This window comes from Adelges cooleyi, unplaced genomic scaffold (genome assembly GCF_023614345.1).
Source record: "Adelges cooleyi isolate 19-005CV unplaced genomic scaffold, UGA_ACOO_1.1 ACOO_flye_CR_arks_rails_tigmint_CR_PRNA_30, whole genome shotgun sequence".
NCBI classification, from domain to species: Eukaryota; Metazoa; Arthropoda; class Insecta; order Hemiptera; family Adelgidae; genus Adelges; species Adelges cooleyi.
The window spans coordinates 17385349-17403118 of NW_026095971.1; the positions used below are offsets into that span (position 1 = coordinate 17385349).

At 34.5% G+C, this 17770-nt stretch overlaps 2 protein-coding genes across 3 annotated transcripts in view; one reads left to right on the forward strand and one right to left on the reverse strand.

Annotated features, from left to right (window-relative positions):
- LOC126838646 (uncharacterized) overlaps nucleotides 1-17770 on the forward strand; it is a 221124-nt gene that overhangs the window by 36120 nt on the left and 167234 nt on the right. The gene's annotated exons all lie outside the window — the stretch shown is intronic.
- The window catches only part of LOC126838653 (uncharacterized), a 52317-nt gene that overhangs the window by 24536 nt on the left and 10011 nt on the right, over nucleotides 1-17770 (reverse strand). For both annotated transcript variants that reach the window (XM_050573254.1, XM_050573255.1), the window contains exon 2: nucleotides 13883-14560. In XM_050573254.1, coding sequence (XP_050429211.1) covers nucleotides 13883-14498 — 616 coding nt within the window. In that variant the 5' untranslated portion in view covers nucleotides 14499-14560. The remainder of the gene's footprint in view (nucleotides 1-13882; nucleotides 14561-17770) is intronic.

Consider the following 17770-nt stretch of genomic DNA (forward strand, 5'->3'; position numbering starts at 1 on the left):
TTAAAGAGATTTTAAAGTCTCCAAAGGGAGGGAAAGAGACAAAAAAAATATGTCTATGAATATTTTGTAGTATATGATGAACATGTACACCAAGATAGGTGGTACACCATCATAGGGGTTAAATTTGCACATTTAGCGTACAGTTACTTAAGGATATTTGAAAAAATCAAACGGCTAAAAAAATGTTCTCTTGGACTTACCATAGCGCCGTTGGTCTGCGGTTGATCCGTTGGTTAGTCGAGTGTCCGAATCGGAGCGAGAGCCGATGATGGCGAAAAACGGTATGGAAACGATCGTGCCCGATTATTAATATTATTGTTTGTTTTAAATAAAATTCGTTGTAGGTTCGTTCACGTTAACTGCGTCTCCTCGACTCGCATATAAATACAACCTGTACGACGGACCTCGACGGCGACGGCCGGTAAGCGGGCGAGTTTTGTTGGCTATTGCGGTTGTGTTCTCGTCGTTGACGGTTCATTGATGAGTTTATTTGGGAAAAAATGTTTTCGATTACTGTTTTATAACTAATATTCGTGTACTCTTTTCAAAATTCGTCCGATTTCAAAAAAAAATAACACTGGACAACAAAAAAAAATTTTTTTATTAAAACGTTTTAAAAATAGCCGATGGGTAAAAATTTATTATAGTAGTGTGGGGGGAAAAAAGTAAAATTTAAAAAAATGATTACAATAATAGACGTCACGGAGATGTATGTCCTCGCGTCGGCGGCGTGCGTACGTACCACAGCGGTGGCGGTGCGTCAGCGACTGATCGTGAAACGTGAGGACGGCGAGACGACTAAAAAAAGAAACGGGCGTGCGTAAAATCGTTGCTGCTGCCGGTAACTGGCGAGTGGCGAGCACAACGCGTGAGCGCGTGTGTATGACCCCCGACCGACCGACCAAGGTGCCTCAACATTTTCGTGTCTGCGCCCACGTTCAGTACGCACAACAACCACACCTTGCTCGCCTCCACCTCGCCTCACACGACCGATGCAGTCGTTGCCGCCGCCCAACACCCGTAAATGACCTCTCCTCCACCGTCCGGTCCGGCTATCAACACGATATGCACACAAAGTCGCCGCTAAAGGGCGAAGAAAATGTACCCTAGGTAGTGGCATTTAAATTTTTTTTTAAAGATGTAAAAATATGCTGTGAGCTGTACTTGGGATAACGCTGAGCGATTTTGATCGTGTCGCGATTATTAATAATAATTGACAAAACAATAGTGTTTTACCTCGAGGGTTATTTTTAAACTATTATATTTAGCGCTATTTAAAATTCAAATATCTCCTCAGCTAAACGTCTGTGTGTTATTACGGAAATAGTAATACACATTTTTGAATTTTCCTATAGAAAAATAATGACATTTAACATCATACATCGATGCAGTGGCGTAGTTAACATTTTCTTCACGGCGGTGTTGTGTAAAAAAATAACATTGCCCCCTAACCCCTTTGTAGGTAAGTCTTGTTCCAAAACTGTGTAGAAATGTAGTACCATGCTTTTTGCTTTATGCGCAACGTCAGAAACTGTTGGTGTATAATTTGTTGTTTTTAAGTTTCAGTGAGTCAAAACACATGTTAAGTCCAGTTTTCAAAATGTTGCTTTTCATCAGATCAGATCATGTTGTTAAAATAAAATATAGATTGCCTAACATTTATTTATTAAATATAACATAATAAAATGTTAAATTGTTTGTGACTTTTCGGTCAAAACGCGTATGTTAACAGTAGAACATTCCTACGGTTACATAATTTATAATAAATACATTTTTTATAGGTAATTTTTTTAAACATAAATGTTAAAATTATTAGAACAAATAAAAAAGTATTGTAATACGTTATGTATGTATGTATATGCTATTGTCGGTGTAGGGTAGGAAACTAAGGTGGTTACAGCCCATCCCCCCATACATACAACATTTAATTACGCTTCATCGCTACTACACCTATAATGTAACACTCTTATAGAGAATCTAAGTTCTGGCAACGACAAAAACAAAATTAGTAAACGAACTAGACTACACTGCTGAACGGTCATAATTAGTTTGTTTTGTCTGATGATATCAACTATCGATCATTATGCGTTCGGGTAAAAATCACTATTAACTTGACTAACGCGATTGGTCAGTTGGAAATAGCAAAACGATCCTCTGTTTACTCGAATAACGCGATTATTTAACACTTAAAGCAGCAGAAGCAGTGACGCCCCGAACCTTTAGTTTAATAACGACAAGCAGTCGTTTTTTAATTTTATTCCAAAAACCTTTTTCACTTTAAATCCTCTGAAGTCTTAGCAGTAGCCGGGCTGGAAACAGCAGGGGAACCTACTTACAAACCGTCACTTGGCCCGTAGACTGTGGACCGATTTCGGGGTTTGGTCCAATCAAAGTCCGGTGAACTTGGCGGCACTAATGGGTCAAATAGCTAGGAGCCACAAACCTGACAAATTATACATAGTAACTTACAGTGTTTAATTGTAGAAATAAATAGTTTGTACTAATATTTTAATAAAAAAAAAAAAAGAAAAAAAAATGTATAGTGTTTATTAATAGTGTGGAACCCTCGACGGTAACAACGTATATACTTTGAAAAAGGTACCGCGCATATTATAATAATATATGCTTATTTGTGCAGAATTTCTCGCGGTTTGCTAAAAAAAGAAAAAAAATCTAAAAAAAAAGCGATATGTGACACTTTTGACGAATACACGTCAAGGCTTTACGCCGCGACGGCAATAATAATAATATCATTGGCGAACACCGGTCGTCATCGATTGCTGCTGTTGTTATGGCTGAACACCTTGGCTTGGGTTCAACGGCACAGTCAACACACGGGGTATACACATGTATACGGACCGTACATAATATAATATATTAAGCTCATGGGAGAAAGGCGTAAGCGCACCAACCACCGGGTGTCCGAGTAAAACCGTGCGACCGCACCTCGCCGTCATCGCCATTAACCACCGAATGCCCCCCCCGGCCTCTTACCCGCCCCTCGACCGTCAGACAAGAGAATTTTCTTTTTGAGACTGATCCAAAGACCCGGAGAGCGTAGGAAGATAGGAATTATATTTGGAATGCGTCCGCCGTCGCCGCCACCACTGACGTTGTTTATATATTGTACAACAAACTAAGCTTTTAATTGTTGTTATTATTATTATTATTAAATTACACTTTTAACCCGACGACGATCCGGATATCGTCGTGGCGCGTTCGTCGGATCTTGGCTGATTTATTCAAATAACAATATACACCAACATAGAATGATCCAACTGGAAAAATAAATATAATAATAATTCGATCATAACAAACATAACCCCAGCGGTTCAAGTGGATCGATGTGAGTGGAGTAATGGAATTAATCCGGTATAATCCTAAAATATTTAAGTTTTTATTTTTTAAATAAGTGTACATTTATTGGAACAACTATTTAGTCGTCGCTCGATAAAAATAAAATAAGCAGACATAAAATTATTTATTTAACTTCTTTTATAATATGTAAAATGTATAATAGAATATATTTATATATAAAAGTATAAATAAAGTCAACTTTTAGCCACTTAACTCTTCATACAGTATTTGTCTTGAAAATTATTATAATATTTAACTTTGAAAATAAGACATTTTTCTAAATAATATATTAGTTAACATCGCCATAATTTATAAGAGCTACAAGTATATAATAATTTATTTTGAAACATCCAATAGGGATGAATTTTTTTAAACAAAATAAGTGGGGGGTAATACTAACCAAATAAAGTGGAATAACGGCACCCCCCCCCCCCATTTAATTACTGAATATAACAGATGAAAAACGAGCCGTAAACATACAACGAGCTATCAGCCAGCTCAAAGTTTTAGTCCTTTTTCGCTGACGTTAAATACCGCTTTTTGCCGCCCTTCCACGACTATAATTATTATTCCCCTTCTCCATAATTATTATTATAAGATAGCCACCTTTTCCGCCCTAGAGCACTCGCCTCGCACTTTTTCTTAACCGGATTCATAAGAAAACATATTAAGTAGTATTAGTTTTAATCAGGAGAATACAACGATTCCGTTGAGGGTAACCAATGACTACATTGTCTCGATTGCCTGAAATTTAAAAATAAGAGGAAAAAAGATAGTGTTAGAATTATAGCACAAGTGACAAGATATTATCGATGGCCAGATGGCTATTATAGGTAATTTTTATTAAGAAATTTACAGGAACGATTTTTTAATGTTTAATGCATTTCCACCGTACAGTTTTTAAACTTCTATATTATGTTATCTAATAACAAAACTATGAATGTCTGACTTCCACCGTTTGTACTCAATGTGTAGGAGGCTAATATTCCTAATATTTGCTCTGTACGGCCTATATAACTCGATTTTCCCAAAACACATGTCGTCGTTGTATTATTTTTATAATATTACGAATACACAATGAAAAAATATAAATATTTACATCCGTATCTTCACATTAACGATGTGCGCGTAGACTAAATATCATTACCAAGCTTATGCGGCGTTCAAGAATGGAAAAGTGGTGATTTTATCCGATACTTTTTGAGTAAAACAAAATATTGTATTGTGTATATAATATACGAAAATCCTTTTTTTAAAAAGCTATTGAAAATATTCTATGTACACTCGCGTTTACTCCCCCCCCCCCCCGCTAATATGTCTGGAAGTTTCCATAAAGCTATATGTATACATAATGCATAATACATGTACATGAACGGCAAACGGTGGAATTGAATATCCTCGGCAAATTGCCCCAGAACGAATAATGTATGTTGCACGCGAGAACCTAGGTTTTCTTATAATACATATATTCTCCTTGGGACTCCATTTTGTAGACAATAGAAAGAAAAAAACACCTCTGAGGAGCCAACACGCCGGTGTCTATAAAGTATAAGATATATAAATTGTGCATTGCACGTGATGTTAGATATTATTTAGTAGTATAGAAATTATAGTATTTTTCTTTTTCTTCCAATAACAATAATTTTATAACAGCCAACATCCGAGGTCGATCGTGTAATGACGGTTACACGTGTATGAACTTTGATTGTCTCCTCCATCTCTTCCTTAGTATCTTTCCATTGGCTATGTATTGTACTCTTGTTCCCAGCAAAATGTTCGTCGTTACACACAACAATAATCGTAACTAGTTAAAGCTGCGAGACGACACGGATAGTAGGTATAGCTGTTATTATACCTATTATTATAATTTGCTGTTTGGACATAAGGCTAGCATTGGCAGAGGCACGATTTGTGCGTGTTCGAAGCGAAAATATAGGCTCTTCGAAAAATATAAGTTCCGTTAAAAAACGCTGACCGTTTTTTTCTCGTTTCTAAGGTATTGTGGAGTTTCCGGAGATACAATGGTGATAAATTACTTTTTAAATTAACTATACACATTATATGCAAATCTCTCTCTGAGGATGTACATTACATGCAACTGCGTTGTCAAAGCGCAACACAAGTCAGGGAAATTTTCAAATCATAGTCGAATCACGGATTAGCTAGGCTTAAGAAGCGCTGGGTAAAGTAAACGATGTCAAAAAAAAAAAACAATCAGTCCACTTTAAATTTAACATTGTATGCGGTCTTTACATATTATTATGTAAAACTAATATGCCGACTATTATTTAATAAAGCTATTTTTTTTAAATGTTTAAAACTGACATTATTTTTAAGTTATTGCTCGGATATTAAAATCGCAATTATTTCCAAGGCTAGACGCTTTAATTAGTTAAATATGATTATCGGAATCAGACATTTTCCATTTCGAGAATTATTAAAATTGTATTATTGGTGCGAGGTCGATCGATTGTAAAATATAATATTCACTAAGTAACCAAGTAGTATATCACTAACCTGACTAAGTATAATAAAAAAAAAATCCATCAAATATATATTATCAAGTACCTATATAATTAAAGCGCAGGCGAGTGGAACTGGATAAGAGAAACAAATTGCTCATGTATTCAATATTTGGCATGTGTAATTAATTTTTCTGACAGAGTCCAAAAAATTGTTTGGCATAATTTATTGCAGACTCGACTGGAAGGTACGTTTCACGCTGATTTATCACGTCGGACGACCCGGCGTTATTATAATATTGTAAGACAGACGACCTTTTTTTATTTTTTTATGTATATATATACCTGGCACTTTAAGTGTAACTACGACCGTCCATAGCATAAATATTCATGATAGCAATATTATAATAATATCGACCGCGCCTTTTTTTCTAGTTGTAGTGCACACTAGACAAACAGATGTCGTATAGCCGTATAGAGTAGTTAGTATAGTTATACGGGTACTTAATAATACAATATTATATACTTAATATTTTTTCCACATAGGAAAACGATTTGGGCCAAGGACACTAAACCGCCGCCGCCTGACTGCCTTATGCTTGTCTTTCATCGCAGTGTTGACATCATCATCGTGGCCGCAACGTGAACAAATTATCTGTTGTTGTTTTCCTAAACGCGGTCACGTCGTCGGCGGTGAAAAATAGCGATTTTCTTTTCTCGGTAAAGAAATAACAAAAAAAAAAACAATGTATTATAACACAAACCTGACTGTGTTAGCGCAGTATTATGTAGATAAACCGTATAATATTATTATAATAACGTTCCGCCGAAAGTGTATTGGTCGAGGAAACTCTTATACCGCGAAAACCATTATTGTTTACTTTTTGTTGTTTGCCTTTGTCGATGGTTTCACGATTCACCACGTCTTCCGTGTACTCTTGACAAACACACACACAATAATCGCCTGAAACACCGGTTTTTGGCGTTGAGTGTATTTTTGTTATTTTTTATCAAAAATACATAGCGAGTACCTATTTCTATAGTCGGTTTTATTTAACAACAGTGTGATTTAACATTAATGTTAGCCAACATATAGGCGGAACTTTTATAAAATTATACTTCCGAAGAAGCTTAAGACACCATATAGAGACCATTGCATAAAACCTATGGGATATTTTGGTAGATGTAATATTTGAATGTATTCATTATAAATGAATTTGAGTTGTGGCCGATTATCTGTATTAAATCAAGGGAAAAAGAAAAATGTTAAATAATACTAGATTAAATTGCAAATGTATTCTCAATAAACGTGCACTACTTCAAAATAATTAATTGTACGTGCTATTTCATTTTTGGCGTTATAGCAAATCATTTTGTAATGTCATATTTTTTCGAACAAGTTATTTTTCATTTCCAACTTAATAAGATGTTATTTTTAATAACAATTAATTTAACTTCCAGATTCTGGTTAAATATTTTCAAAATTAGAAAAAAAACATCTGGAGACTACGGAAATGCTTAGGCGCTATAAAAATAAACAGCAAGGAACAAAGTTTTCATTTTGGTGGCGATATTTTGGCTCAAATCAGTCCTGTTTCCATTTTATTGCTTTAGAAAATGTGTTTTGTATATTATGGGTTTGTTAAGTTGAAATATACAATAAAACTTACACAATAAGACACATTGTTAGAACATAAAGGAAAAATAATTAATTTTAATAATGAAAAAAATAATAATAAGAAGAAATAAATAATTAAATTATAAATACCGAAACATGCGATATTTTAATGTTTTTTTTTTCAAAATACACAAGTCACAACGAAAAATAAATAAATTTGTATAAAACGTAGCTGGATTTATCATGTGTCGGTATAGACATAACAAAGCAGATACTTCAATTTTCAATACTTATTAGTCACTAATATCTATATAGTATCTGTGTCAATGAATGACTAACCATTTGTGTCAAGCTAATGTAGTTGACTTTTAAGTCGTTATGACAATTAATTCTTGATGGATTTTACACAAGACTAGATAATGTAAATAAATTATTTATAGACTATTTACAATAATGCGAAAATAAGTTTAGGTAAGCCTATGTATAGCAACTGTTGATAATAGTCATTAGTCAACATATAACCAAATATATCATTCAATTTGGTCTGATTCTCTCATGAAGTATAATTTCTTGAGAAAACTAACAAAACAAACTTGGTACTTTAAGCGAGATAAAGAATATATTTTGAAACAACATAATATTTGATTTGTACTTTCTAAAACCACCTCGATGGCCAGCGATCGTGGTTTAAATATACCAGGTTATTGCAATGCTAATTTTAATATTTATCATGGACGTGTGTGGTAGCGGATAACTAATACACACGGTATTTTACATGTACGACGAAGGTCTCAAGCTGGGTGTCAAGGTATTTCTCGTCATGTTTAGGTCGTTGGACCCGACGACTATGAGCCATATTATAAATATTCACCGCACATCGCCCAGGGGTAATGTTGTCGCAGGTATCGCCGGCTTCACGGCCGGTGTATTAGCGCCAGACCGCTGGGCGACGGCCGCGGTACGCTCTGCCAAGTCTGGAATGAAACTACTTGGAACCGAAAACACAGTTATGGTATCAGTTAACGTGACACCGCACGACCACAGCCCGGGAAAGCGGAAAAAAAACGAAAACCTTCGACTTTGTGCAAAAATTTACTAAGTAGCTCTAAATTAACGGCTCATTAATATGAGCTGTTCAAAAATTAATAACAATCTTAATAATATTTTATTATTTTCAAATAAAGGCTAAAAAAAAAATCGAGATTATTATTTTATTATTATTATAAGTAATTTTTATTTCATCACATCGTTGATTGAATTTAAAATCGTACTAATTACGTTTTTGACTTATGACGAATAACAATTGAGCAGTAAACGTTTTTACTGATGTTGGATTTTGCTTCTTTTTTTTAACAACACAACGCACAATTGTACGCTTTTATTTCTTATAATCGTCTAACGAATCTTCAAAAAATTATTGTTGTTGCCTTCTTGGACTTTTCAATTAGCTGACGGTCAGCATGCGTTGATAATTTTAAATGAAAATAGATGGTGTATAAAACAATGAATCGTACAAGGTCTTATCAAATTAAACGTTTTCGTTAGATTGTCAGCCAAATGTAACCGACCATTTAAAATTTTACAGTTTTAATAAAATCACAAAATACTCATTGTAAATGAAATTACTCATTGTAAATGGGAAACATTCTGAATACTTGTTTTATTATTATGGATACTATCCAACCATAATTTGTCATGTGAAAACAGGATTTGCGTAAATGAATACATTGGTTGGTGGCTGTGATAGTACTAAATTTAGCAAATTTTCATAGACAAATAGAGGAGGATATTATGCGTGCTTAAGCGTTGTAATTGTTTGATAAATGTAATCATTTTTGTGAATTTTCAAAATTCGTTATTTAGTATTTTTAAATACATTTTTTAAAATTAGTGGATTGAGTTATCGAAAATTTCAAAACAACTGAGAAAAGATAAAGTTCTTCTTTATTTGCTGTGAAACTTTGGTGATTTTACAATTCCAAGACCCTTTGGTTTTGATTCGCGCAAAACTGTAATTTTTCCATAAAAATGGCCGTCATATAGACTAAAATTAAAGCTATAAATTAAGATTTTTCCAAAAACTGCCTATACTTTACTAAATGAGTGTATAGTAGCGTTTGTTGAATTATTGGTTTGAAAATTAAAAATATCTAAATAGAACACAACAGCACTGTTAGGTGCAGCAAAGTTAGGTGTACTATTCAGATAGACACCCCTTGCTTTAGTGACTTATCCGGCTGCCGTTTGAGCTTTAACCTGTAGATTCCCTTTTTATCGCCGTCTACATCTTATTATATTCGGCTGTTTTATCAGTATTCGCTCCACTGGACAGGGAGACCATCGCGAGAATATGACCCGAGAGGCCAGAAGATGGTAACTGACTTTACGCAGAATCTCTTACCAGCGTTCCTATAGCCAATTCATTTCGAATAGTGTAATGCGCATATAATATAGTCTCGACTACTAACACCGTACAGATATACTATTGTCTATTGTCTTCTACCGTTGTACCGTGACGATTGTCCTTCGCCGAGGCCGTCGCGGGTCTGGAACATGATCTCGGCCGTCTGAGAAATTCGTTTTCACTTAATCTATAATTTAGGCGACAACACGCGTTTGCACGCAGACACACAGTCATTGGGCACAAATAACAATAAACACAGGTATTGAACAACCGAGGTGCGTGCAACCCGCCGTCTATAATTACTATAAAATATGACAGTGGCGGATAAACAGTTTTTTTTTGTTACAAGGAAATATTGTATAAAAGAGCCACCAAAATGGGGAAATACAAATTTGCTCGCATACTATTCGCATTATTCGTATTCAATACTGCGATTTAACTAAAACAAGAATATTATTTAGGAAAAACTATAACAATAGTACAAAAAATCAAATATTTTTTTTATTTATTTCAAAACAGCAACAGTTTTTTTTGTCACATTAATTATTTCTACTGAATCTACACCGTTTAACAACCTTTTCTCAATACTCACTATCATTAAACTATCTAATAAGTACTACTATGACAAAGTACTTATTAGGTATGATTTTACAAACATGATGATCCACATGATCCACTAGCTATGAACCGGTCAATATCTTAAAAAATATTTGACGTTTTGTAATTATTCTTTTTCATCATTTTTTTTTCTACAGTAATTAGTCAGCCCAGATTTTATATATTTTTCAACTATGTAACCCTTAATTAATCCATAATGAATCATCTGCATACAATATTATCCGGTAGACCAGGCATACACAAATCCCTGACAATTTATGAAAATAGATTTATACGAATGACTGGGGACCTAAATAATAATGAATTATTCAGTATAATGCACATTAGTGCATAAGCTAGTCAAGAGAAAAAAAGACCACCGGCTTTGCAGGGTCATCGTCGACGGTTGCCAGCGACATGACAATCCCGTCAAGTTCGGCCAAATCCCTCACACACAGTGCACGATGTAGGTAAAACGGATTCACCTTGATTTACATCAGCCGTCTGGCTTTTACTTTTAGATAATAATTTATTATTGTTAGCAATGCGGGTTGGTCCTTGACTCGAAAGTCCCAAGTTATAACGTCTTGATCTGTTCCAGCAACCAAACAGCACAGACAGCAGCCAAAAGCAGAAACAAAAAACGATAGAAATTAGACAATAATAATAATAATGCAGGCAAGACACGTCCCGAGGCGACCGGGGGACCCCGTCGCATGTGGATAAGCACAATATAATATTATACACTGTATATAGACGTTGGCACCTTGCCAACGTTATAGTACCGAAAAGTTAATTTGTTTTCCTTTTTTTTTTTTTTAATCCCCATTTAATATTCGCTTATAAAACTGTTATTCCGTTCTGCCGTACCAGTTGTACCAGTAAATTCGCCAAGTCGTCCGATGGGCGTTCAATCGAAAGGAGTCTTAACTCTTAAACGGCATTTTCGAAATTACCGTACGGACGTGCCAAAATAGCGTACACAGCTATAAATGCTTATCTTAGTTTTCGCAGTAAAACGTTTTTTTTTTTTTTATAGGTCGAATGAAAACTTGTAAAAACAGCGACTTCTTTTCTCTCGCAGTTCTTTGTCTACGCTAGCAGTTATTCGGGTTCGGTCAATAATGGTATACATTAGGAATTGAAAATAATTCAATTACTTAGCGCCTTTTAATTGAACGTCGATGGAATTATGTATAGGATAGAATCGGTTGTGCGTTATAAATATTGTTCTAAAATACTATGAACGCATTTTGTATATTTTTTTAACTTATACTCGTATTTGAATAAAAAAGTTTTGAATTAATTCGTTTACAGCGACAAACTTGTACTAGTTGTGTGTCGCAACAAATTATAGTCAAACCGTGTCCGCCTACTGTGAATGTTATTACATAGGTTTGGGTAAAGCTCCCGTCTACGCGGTGACCTTACAAACTCAATTTGCATTATTCAAATTACTAATTCTCTAGAACCGATAACTTTTACTCGGTCAGAATAGATAGGTTGATATTAACATTAAAAGCGGCAGCCAATTCTCATTAGGAAGACTTCACAGAAATGTTAGTTGAAGCTTAATTGAATGCAACGCGAATCAATGATCATTACATCTTCATTTAACCTTTGAGTTCCGTTAAACTTATAGTTGTGATGTATCTACTGGCCGTTTAAAGATTGCGGAGAAAAAGAAAGAAATAGGAAGAAAAATAATAAAATTTTGTGGAAAACCTGTACGCTGAGCAAAGTAACAAAAAATAATAACTCAGATTGGAGTTCCTTGCATTTTATTACTGATTATAGTATTCTATGTAGGGTGAAGGAAGGTATTTTCGTGGCATAAGCAATTTCGTGATATAGTTTGTTGATCGTATCGCGTAATTCCTTATTAGAAAATTGTCTTGAAAATCACACTGATTGTTAAAACACAGTTATTTTAACAATCAGTGTGATTTTCAAGACAATTTTCTAATAGGGAATTACGCGATACGATCAACAAACTATATCACGAAATTGCTTATGCCACGAAAATACCTTCCTTCACCCTATAATATCTGAATATTGAATGCTTATTTTAGAGTTATTATCCATCATAATAGTATCTTGAAAATTCTTGTGTAGAAGAACTTCAGTAGGACAAAATGTTGAGTAATTATTATTAAAATATTTACTATATCTTTGTCAAAGACTCTTTGACATTTCAATAACAGAATGTATATAACCAATACTTTAAATTGTTCTGGGGAAAATTTGCTTCACTCTACTTGTTCACTGAAAGGTCCATATGCAATATCAATCGATTCATCTTAGGATTTACCCAAACGCTAATAACTTACATACAAAACAATTTTTAGACAATACGGTTATTGATACTTAAAAGTTGTCAAGAACTCAACGTTAGATAATTTGTTATTTTGCACAATATTCCTCGGTCGAGGGCATAGGTATGCAAATTACAGTTTTCATGTTCAAAATAATTCACCGAAAATTATTTTCGGATGGGCATACGGCCAAACATTTTGTCATTGTACTTACTATGTAGGACCTACATAGTAGGTACCTATCAGAGATCAGATATGCAAATAAGTTCTTGGCACAAGAAAACGTAAATGTTGAATAACCGTGACTGTTTAATTTTGGGGCTAGTGAAATGCCGCGATGCCTGGCCCAGACTATTTTACCCATAACATAAACTATTTAAGCTCCTCCTCCTCCTATGTTAACAGCCGGCTACCAGGTCCAATTTGACGGCACGTGTAATTGAACGCTAAAAAATATCTAATGAAATTAAATGTATTCCTAATAGACGATTTCAATCTTTTAGCTGTCATGTCAGTCAACGCGTTTGACTTTTTATGCACACGGATATAATAACATATCAGAGAAGGTTTGGTATGTAGGTACATGTTTCCAAGTAAAAATTACTTATATTAAATTAGTTTAAATAAGGTTGAATTTACAAATCTCATTGTATAACTCGAGGATTGATGGCGTTGAGAGCCAACATAACATATACCCGGTATTTTGTTAAACGTATAACCGTTCTTAAACTCATGAATATTATGATCTGGGTAGAATATTTTTAAATAATGTAATTTCCTCCGAAACGTCGCAGTCCGGCAGACTCGCAAGCGTTAATATTCTAGTTTTGTCGCGCATTTTTGGCAATTTATTATTATGACATTTGGCATGAACCGTAAAGCGACAGCCGTCGCAAAATTTCTAAAACACGAGAGCAAATTTTGGCCCACGGCACACGTGTAATTCGGCAATAATGTATTTTTGTTCGTACCTGATGTGAATGACATACATAACGCGATAGCGCCGTCTAGACGAGCCAGACGTAAGACATATGAAAGCGTATTGTATTATTATTATGTCCCGCCGTGCTACGCAATAACGTATTATTATTATTATTATTATTATTAATATTATTATTATGATACTCACAAGACTGTGTTTGATGATCGACCCGGTTGTTGTCGGCGGCGGCGGTTGTCTGGTTGACGACCGGCGGCGGCGGCGGCAGTGGTGGTGGTGGCGTCTGATGGTGACGGTGCCGAGGAGGAGGAGATGGAAGAGGAGGTGTCGGCGGCGTCTGCGACGGAGGTCGCAACGTGTCGGTCGCGTTGGCTACCGCGTCGACGGCGGCGGCGGCGACCACGTCTTCGCGGACGTCAACGTCATAGCCGGCGGCAAAAGATTGCTGGACAAGGTTGGCCGTCGCGTTTATGTCGGTGAACGCGACCGCGCGGGAACGCATGAGCGACAGCGACGCGATCACGGCGGCCACACAACAGATCGCCGGTAAGTAACAGCAACCGCAGCCGGTCAGTTTGCAGCCGGCGGCCGTGGTTGTACTTGCGGTGTCGGTCGCGCCAACGTACCACGACCAACGACAGCGACAACCGCCAACGGACGATGCAGCTGCTGCGGCGTCCGGAAAGATCACCGTTGTCCGCGGTCCTACGATTGTTCTGCTTGCGATCGCTATACAACTGTTGATCGACGTCGTTGTCGTTATTGTTTGCGTCAAGTGTAAGTGGACGCCAATACGGCGGTACATCGATCAGCCGCACTCGGCGGTTCGACCGTACTTTTTCCGCACTCTTATCATGGCGTCAACGACTGCAAATCAATACCAACAACAAAAAGCATTAAAAAATTGTTATTCTACATTATTATCATTACTATCTAGAGACTGCAAGCTTGTTTTAGGCTTATGCATGAAAGATAATATTATAAAATAAAATTACGTGGATAGACACAGCCGTTAAGAATGTATACAATGCACCAACAATTAAATGGCAACATTTTCAAGGTCGAGCAATGATTTTTTTTGGGCTTTCCAAACGAATAGTCATTAACGCTCGAGTACGTTCGGAAAATTTGTAAATAACAATATCAATCCATAAAAACCACTTAACGCCGCTGTAATCCCAATAGTTATAATGAAAACGAAAAATACCACTATTGAGTATTGTGCAGTAAGTATATGAAAACTTTGGCAAGTGAAATCCTACACAGGGTAATCTCTACAAACTATACTATGATAATAGTATGGTTTTCTGTATGATAAGAATTTAGAAAAAAGTCAACAATCAAATTATTGTACAATTTGATGATACAAAAAGTAGAAATCAAATTATATTAAGTAGTATAATATAAATATAATATTATATACATTATTAATTTTACATTTCATAATATTATATTTTGTTTTATTACCAGCGTTGTGGATAATAGTTATTATATTAGTAGTAGTATATTTAATAGCTGTTGTTACATTAGTCATTTTCATTATTGTAAATAATGACTAATCGAAACCGATAATCTTGAGTACATAATATGCAATTATGGTGTTGTCTGGGAATTACATAAAACGACTACAAGTGGTAGTCAAAGTAATATTGAAGTGTTCGTGATAATCTACAAGTCTAAATTATTGAGTACTTGAGGTGTTATCGTTGATAACAGTGTTCTACAAAGTATGTATTATTAATACCGATTGATTTGACCTACTCAATACCATAATGTGTGAGGGAACGTTCTAATTGCTAGGCGTAAATCGTGATTGTCATTAAATTAGCTTCCACGGTGTTGTTTTTTTTTTTAATACTGTTTAATGTAATAAATCGTTAATAAAGTATAATTCCATTCGACAGTGATAATATGGAAACCGAGTTCAACTAGAATTCGCATTCATTGTACTTGTAAGGCTATTTGGATTTTACTAAGACATTTCCAACAATATAATCTACAAGTCATTATTTTAATAACGTCTATATTTTTGTTTTATATGGTAGTTGGCTATTGTATTATGTTGGATAGCTTAAATGATATTGGCTAGCCATTACCATCAATGATGTTTGGATAACTCGTTAAAAATATTAACTATTAAGTATCAGTTTTAAATATTATTCTATAATAATAATAGTGTTTATCTTATTGTTATTAAATTCTAAATATATTTGTAATTTGGACGGTAAAGTAAAAACTGAAATATGGCTACTGCCTACATACATTGTGTAAGAAACATAAAAACAAATAAAGCTATATTAGAAAATGTACTTCTGTTTATTTATTTCATCAAATGTCATAAGAGGAGAGATACAACTTAGCTGAAGACTCCCCTATAATTATAATAATCAAAATGTATAAAAAAATATTCAACATGTTCATGTAATTAAAGATAAAATCAATCTAGAAATAAAAAATCATGCAAATCAATGTAAGACGTATGTTATTAGAATAGGCACATATATAAATAATATGTTTGTACAATTGCATAATTATTATAAAAAAAAAAAAGAAAAACACAACGACTCAATATTAGTTATATTGTGCATGTGTGCAAAAGATTTATTGACGTTTTAAGAGGATAATAAATTATAGAAGACAATATTATTGAATATTCGAAAGCTACCGTTTAATATTTGTATATTTAATTTTAAGCTGAACCATACGCATCTAGCACCTGTAAAGAGTGCACAGTAAAATGAACAACTCTAACAAGAATTGTAATTTTCAACATATTATACCAATCGAGCACCAACGTTACACAAACAAGCAAAAAAATCATGTTTTCAATATTGCATCATCTGTACGCATGAGTTAGTTCTAACACACTACAAACATACTGACAAGATAGTATACAAAAATGTCTGACCTCCAGACGACAACTCCCAAGTGTCTTTTCTTATTTTTTTTTTTTAATCAATCCACCATCCACTACTTTTTTTTAACTCGACTAGAAAAAAATAGATTTTTAATTATTAGAATGTTTTTTTTTTAATTAACTAATGACGGCCGTCAGGTGACATTACAGTATTTTTCATTATAGGTATAGGTATTCAATTGTTTAATTAATTGTTTTATTTTATTGTTAAAGTATAATAATAGATCTTACAAGTAACAAAAATTGTCATTATTATAATAACTGTGATCTTGGAACCTACTTAAAGTTTGGAACGCGCATGAAACATATTTATTATATGTTTATTTATTTTATTTATAATATTTTACTTTGTTTTTTTATCAACTAGGTACAACTGCATAGTAAACATAGACTAGATTAGAGTACGTGTTCTCGGAATAACCAAGTTTTAAAATATACATAATATATTGTGGACAACTGTATAGTATATATATATATATATATATATATATATATAGAATATGTATACTATATATGTACTCTATTCACCAACAAAATATTCAATGAATAAAACTCTAGGCGTTGACCTAATTAACCCAACAGGGCACATGCGCAAGCCACATAGTTAGTGACTGCCGACACATTAAGGATCCTGCGTGCTTGAACAAGGCCTTAGTTTAAAATTTATGAACAATTTCTACATGTCGCGTTATTCAAAAGCTTTTTGTACATTTCTGTAGACGGCTAGTGTAGTAGTATTACATAATAACATAATATTTAATGAAATATCGTCTAAGCCCCTATTATAAAAGCGCACGTCGCGATTACTTAATACCTGATTAGATTAGTGTGTATTTTCGTCAGAATGATAATGACCGTGGACAGAGTATATTGTTTTGTATGTAAGTGCAACGAAGCTAGGTTATCGTGGCAGCAAACGGCAGACGACCTCTGATAAAAGCTAGACTACCGAGGCAAAACCGTCTGGCTACAGTCATGATTAACCGCGACCTAGACACGAGACCGCTTCCGTCATCGATTATTCATTTGTGAATAATAATAATAATAATAATAAAAAGTTGATCATAATAATAATTATCGTCTACCAAAGCCCAGTTGGGTTGGGTTGAATGTTCTCGAACATTCAGCGTTTTGGACGGCCTACTAGAATGTAAATTACA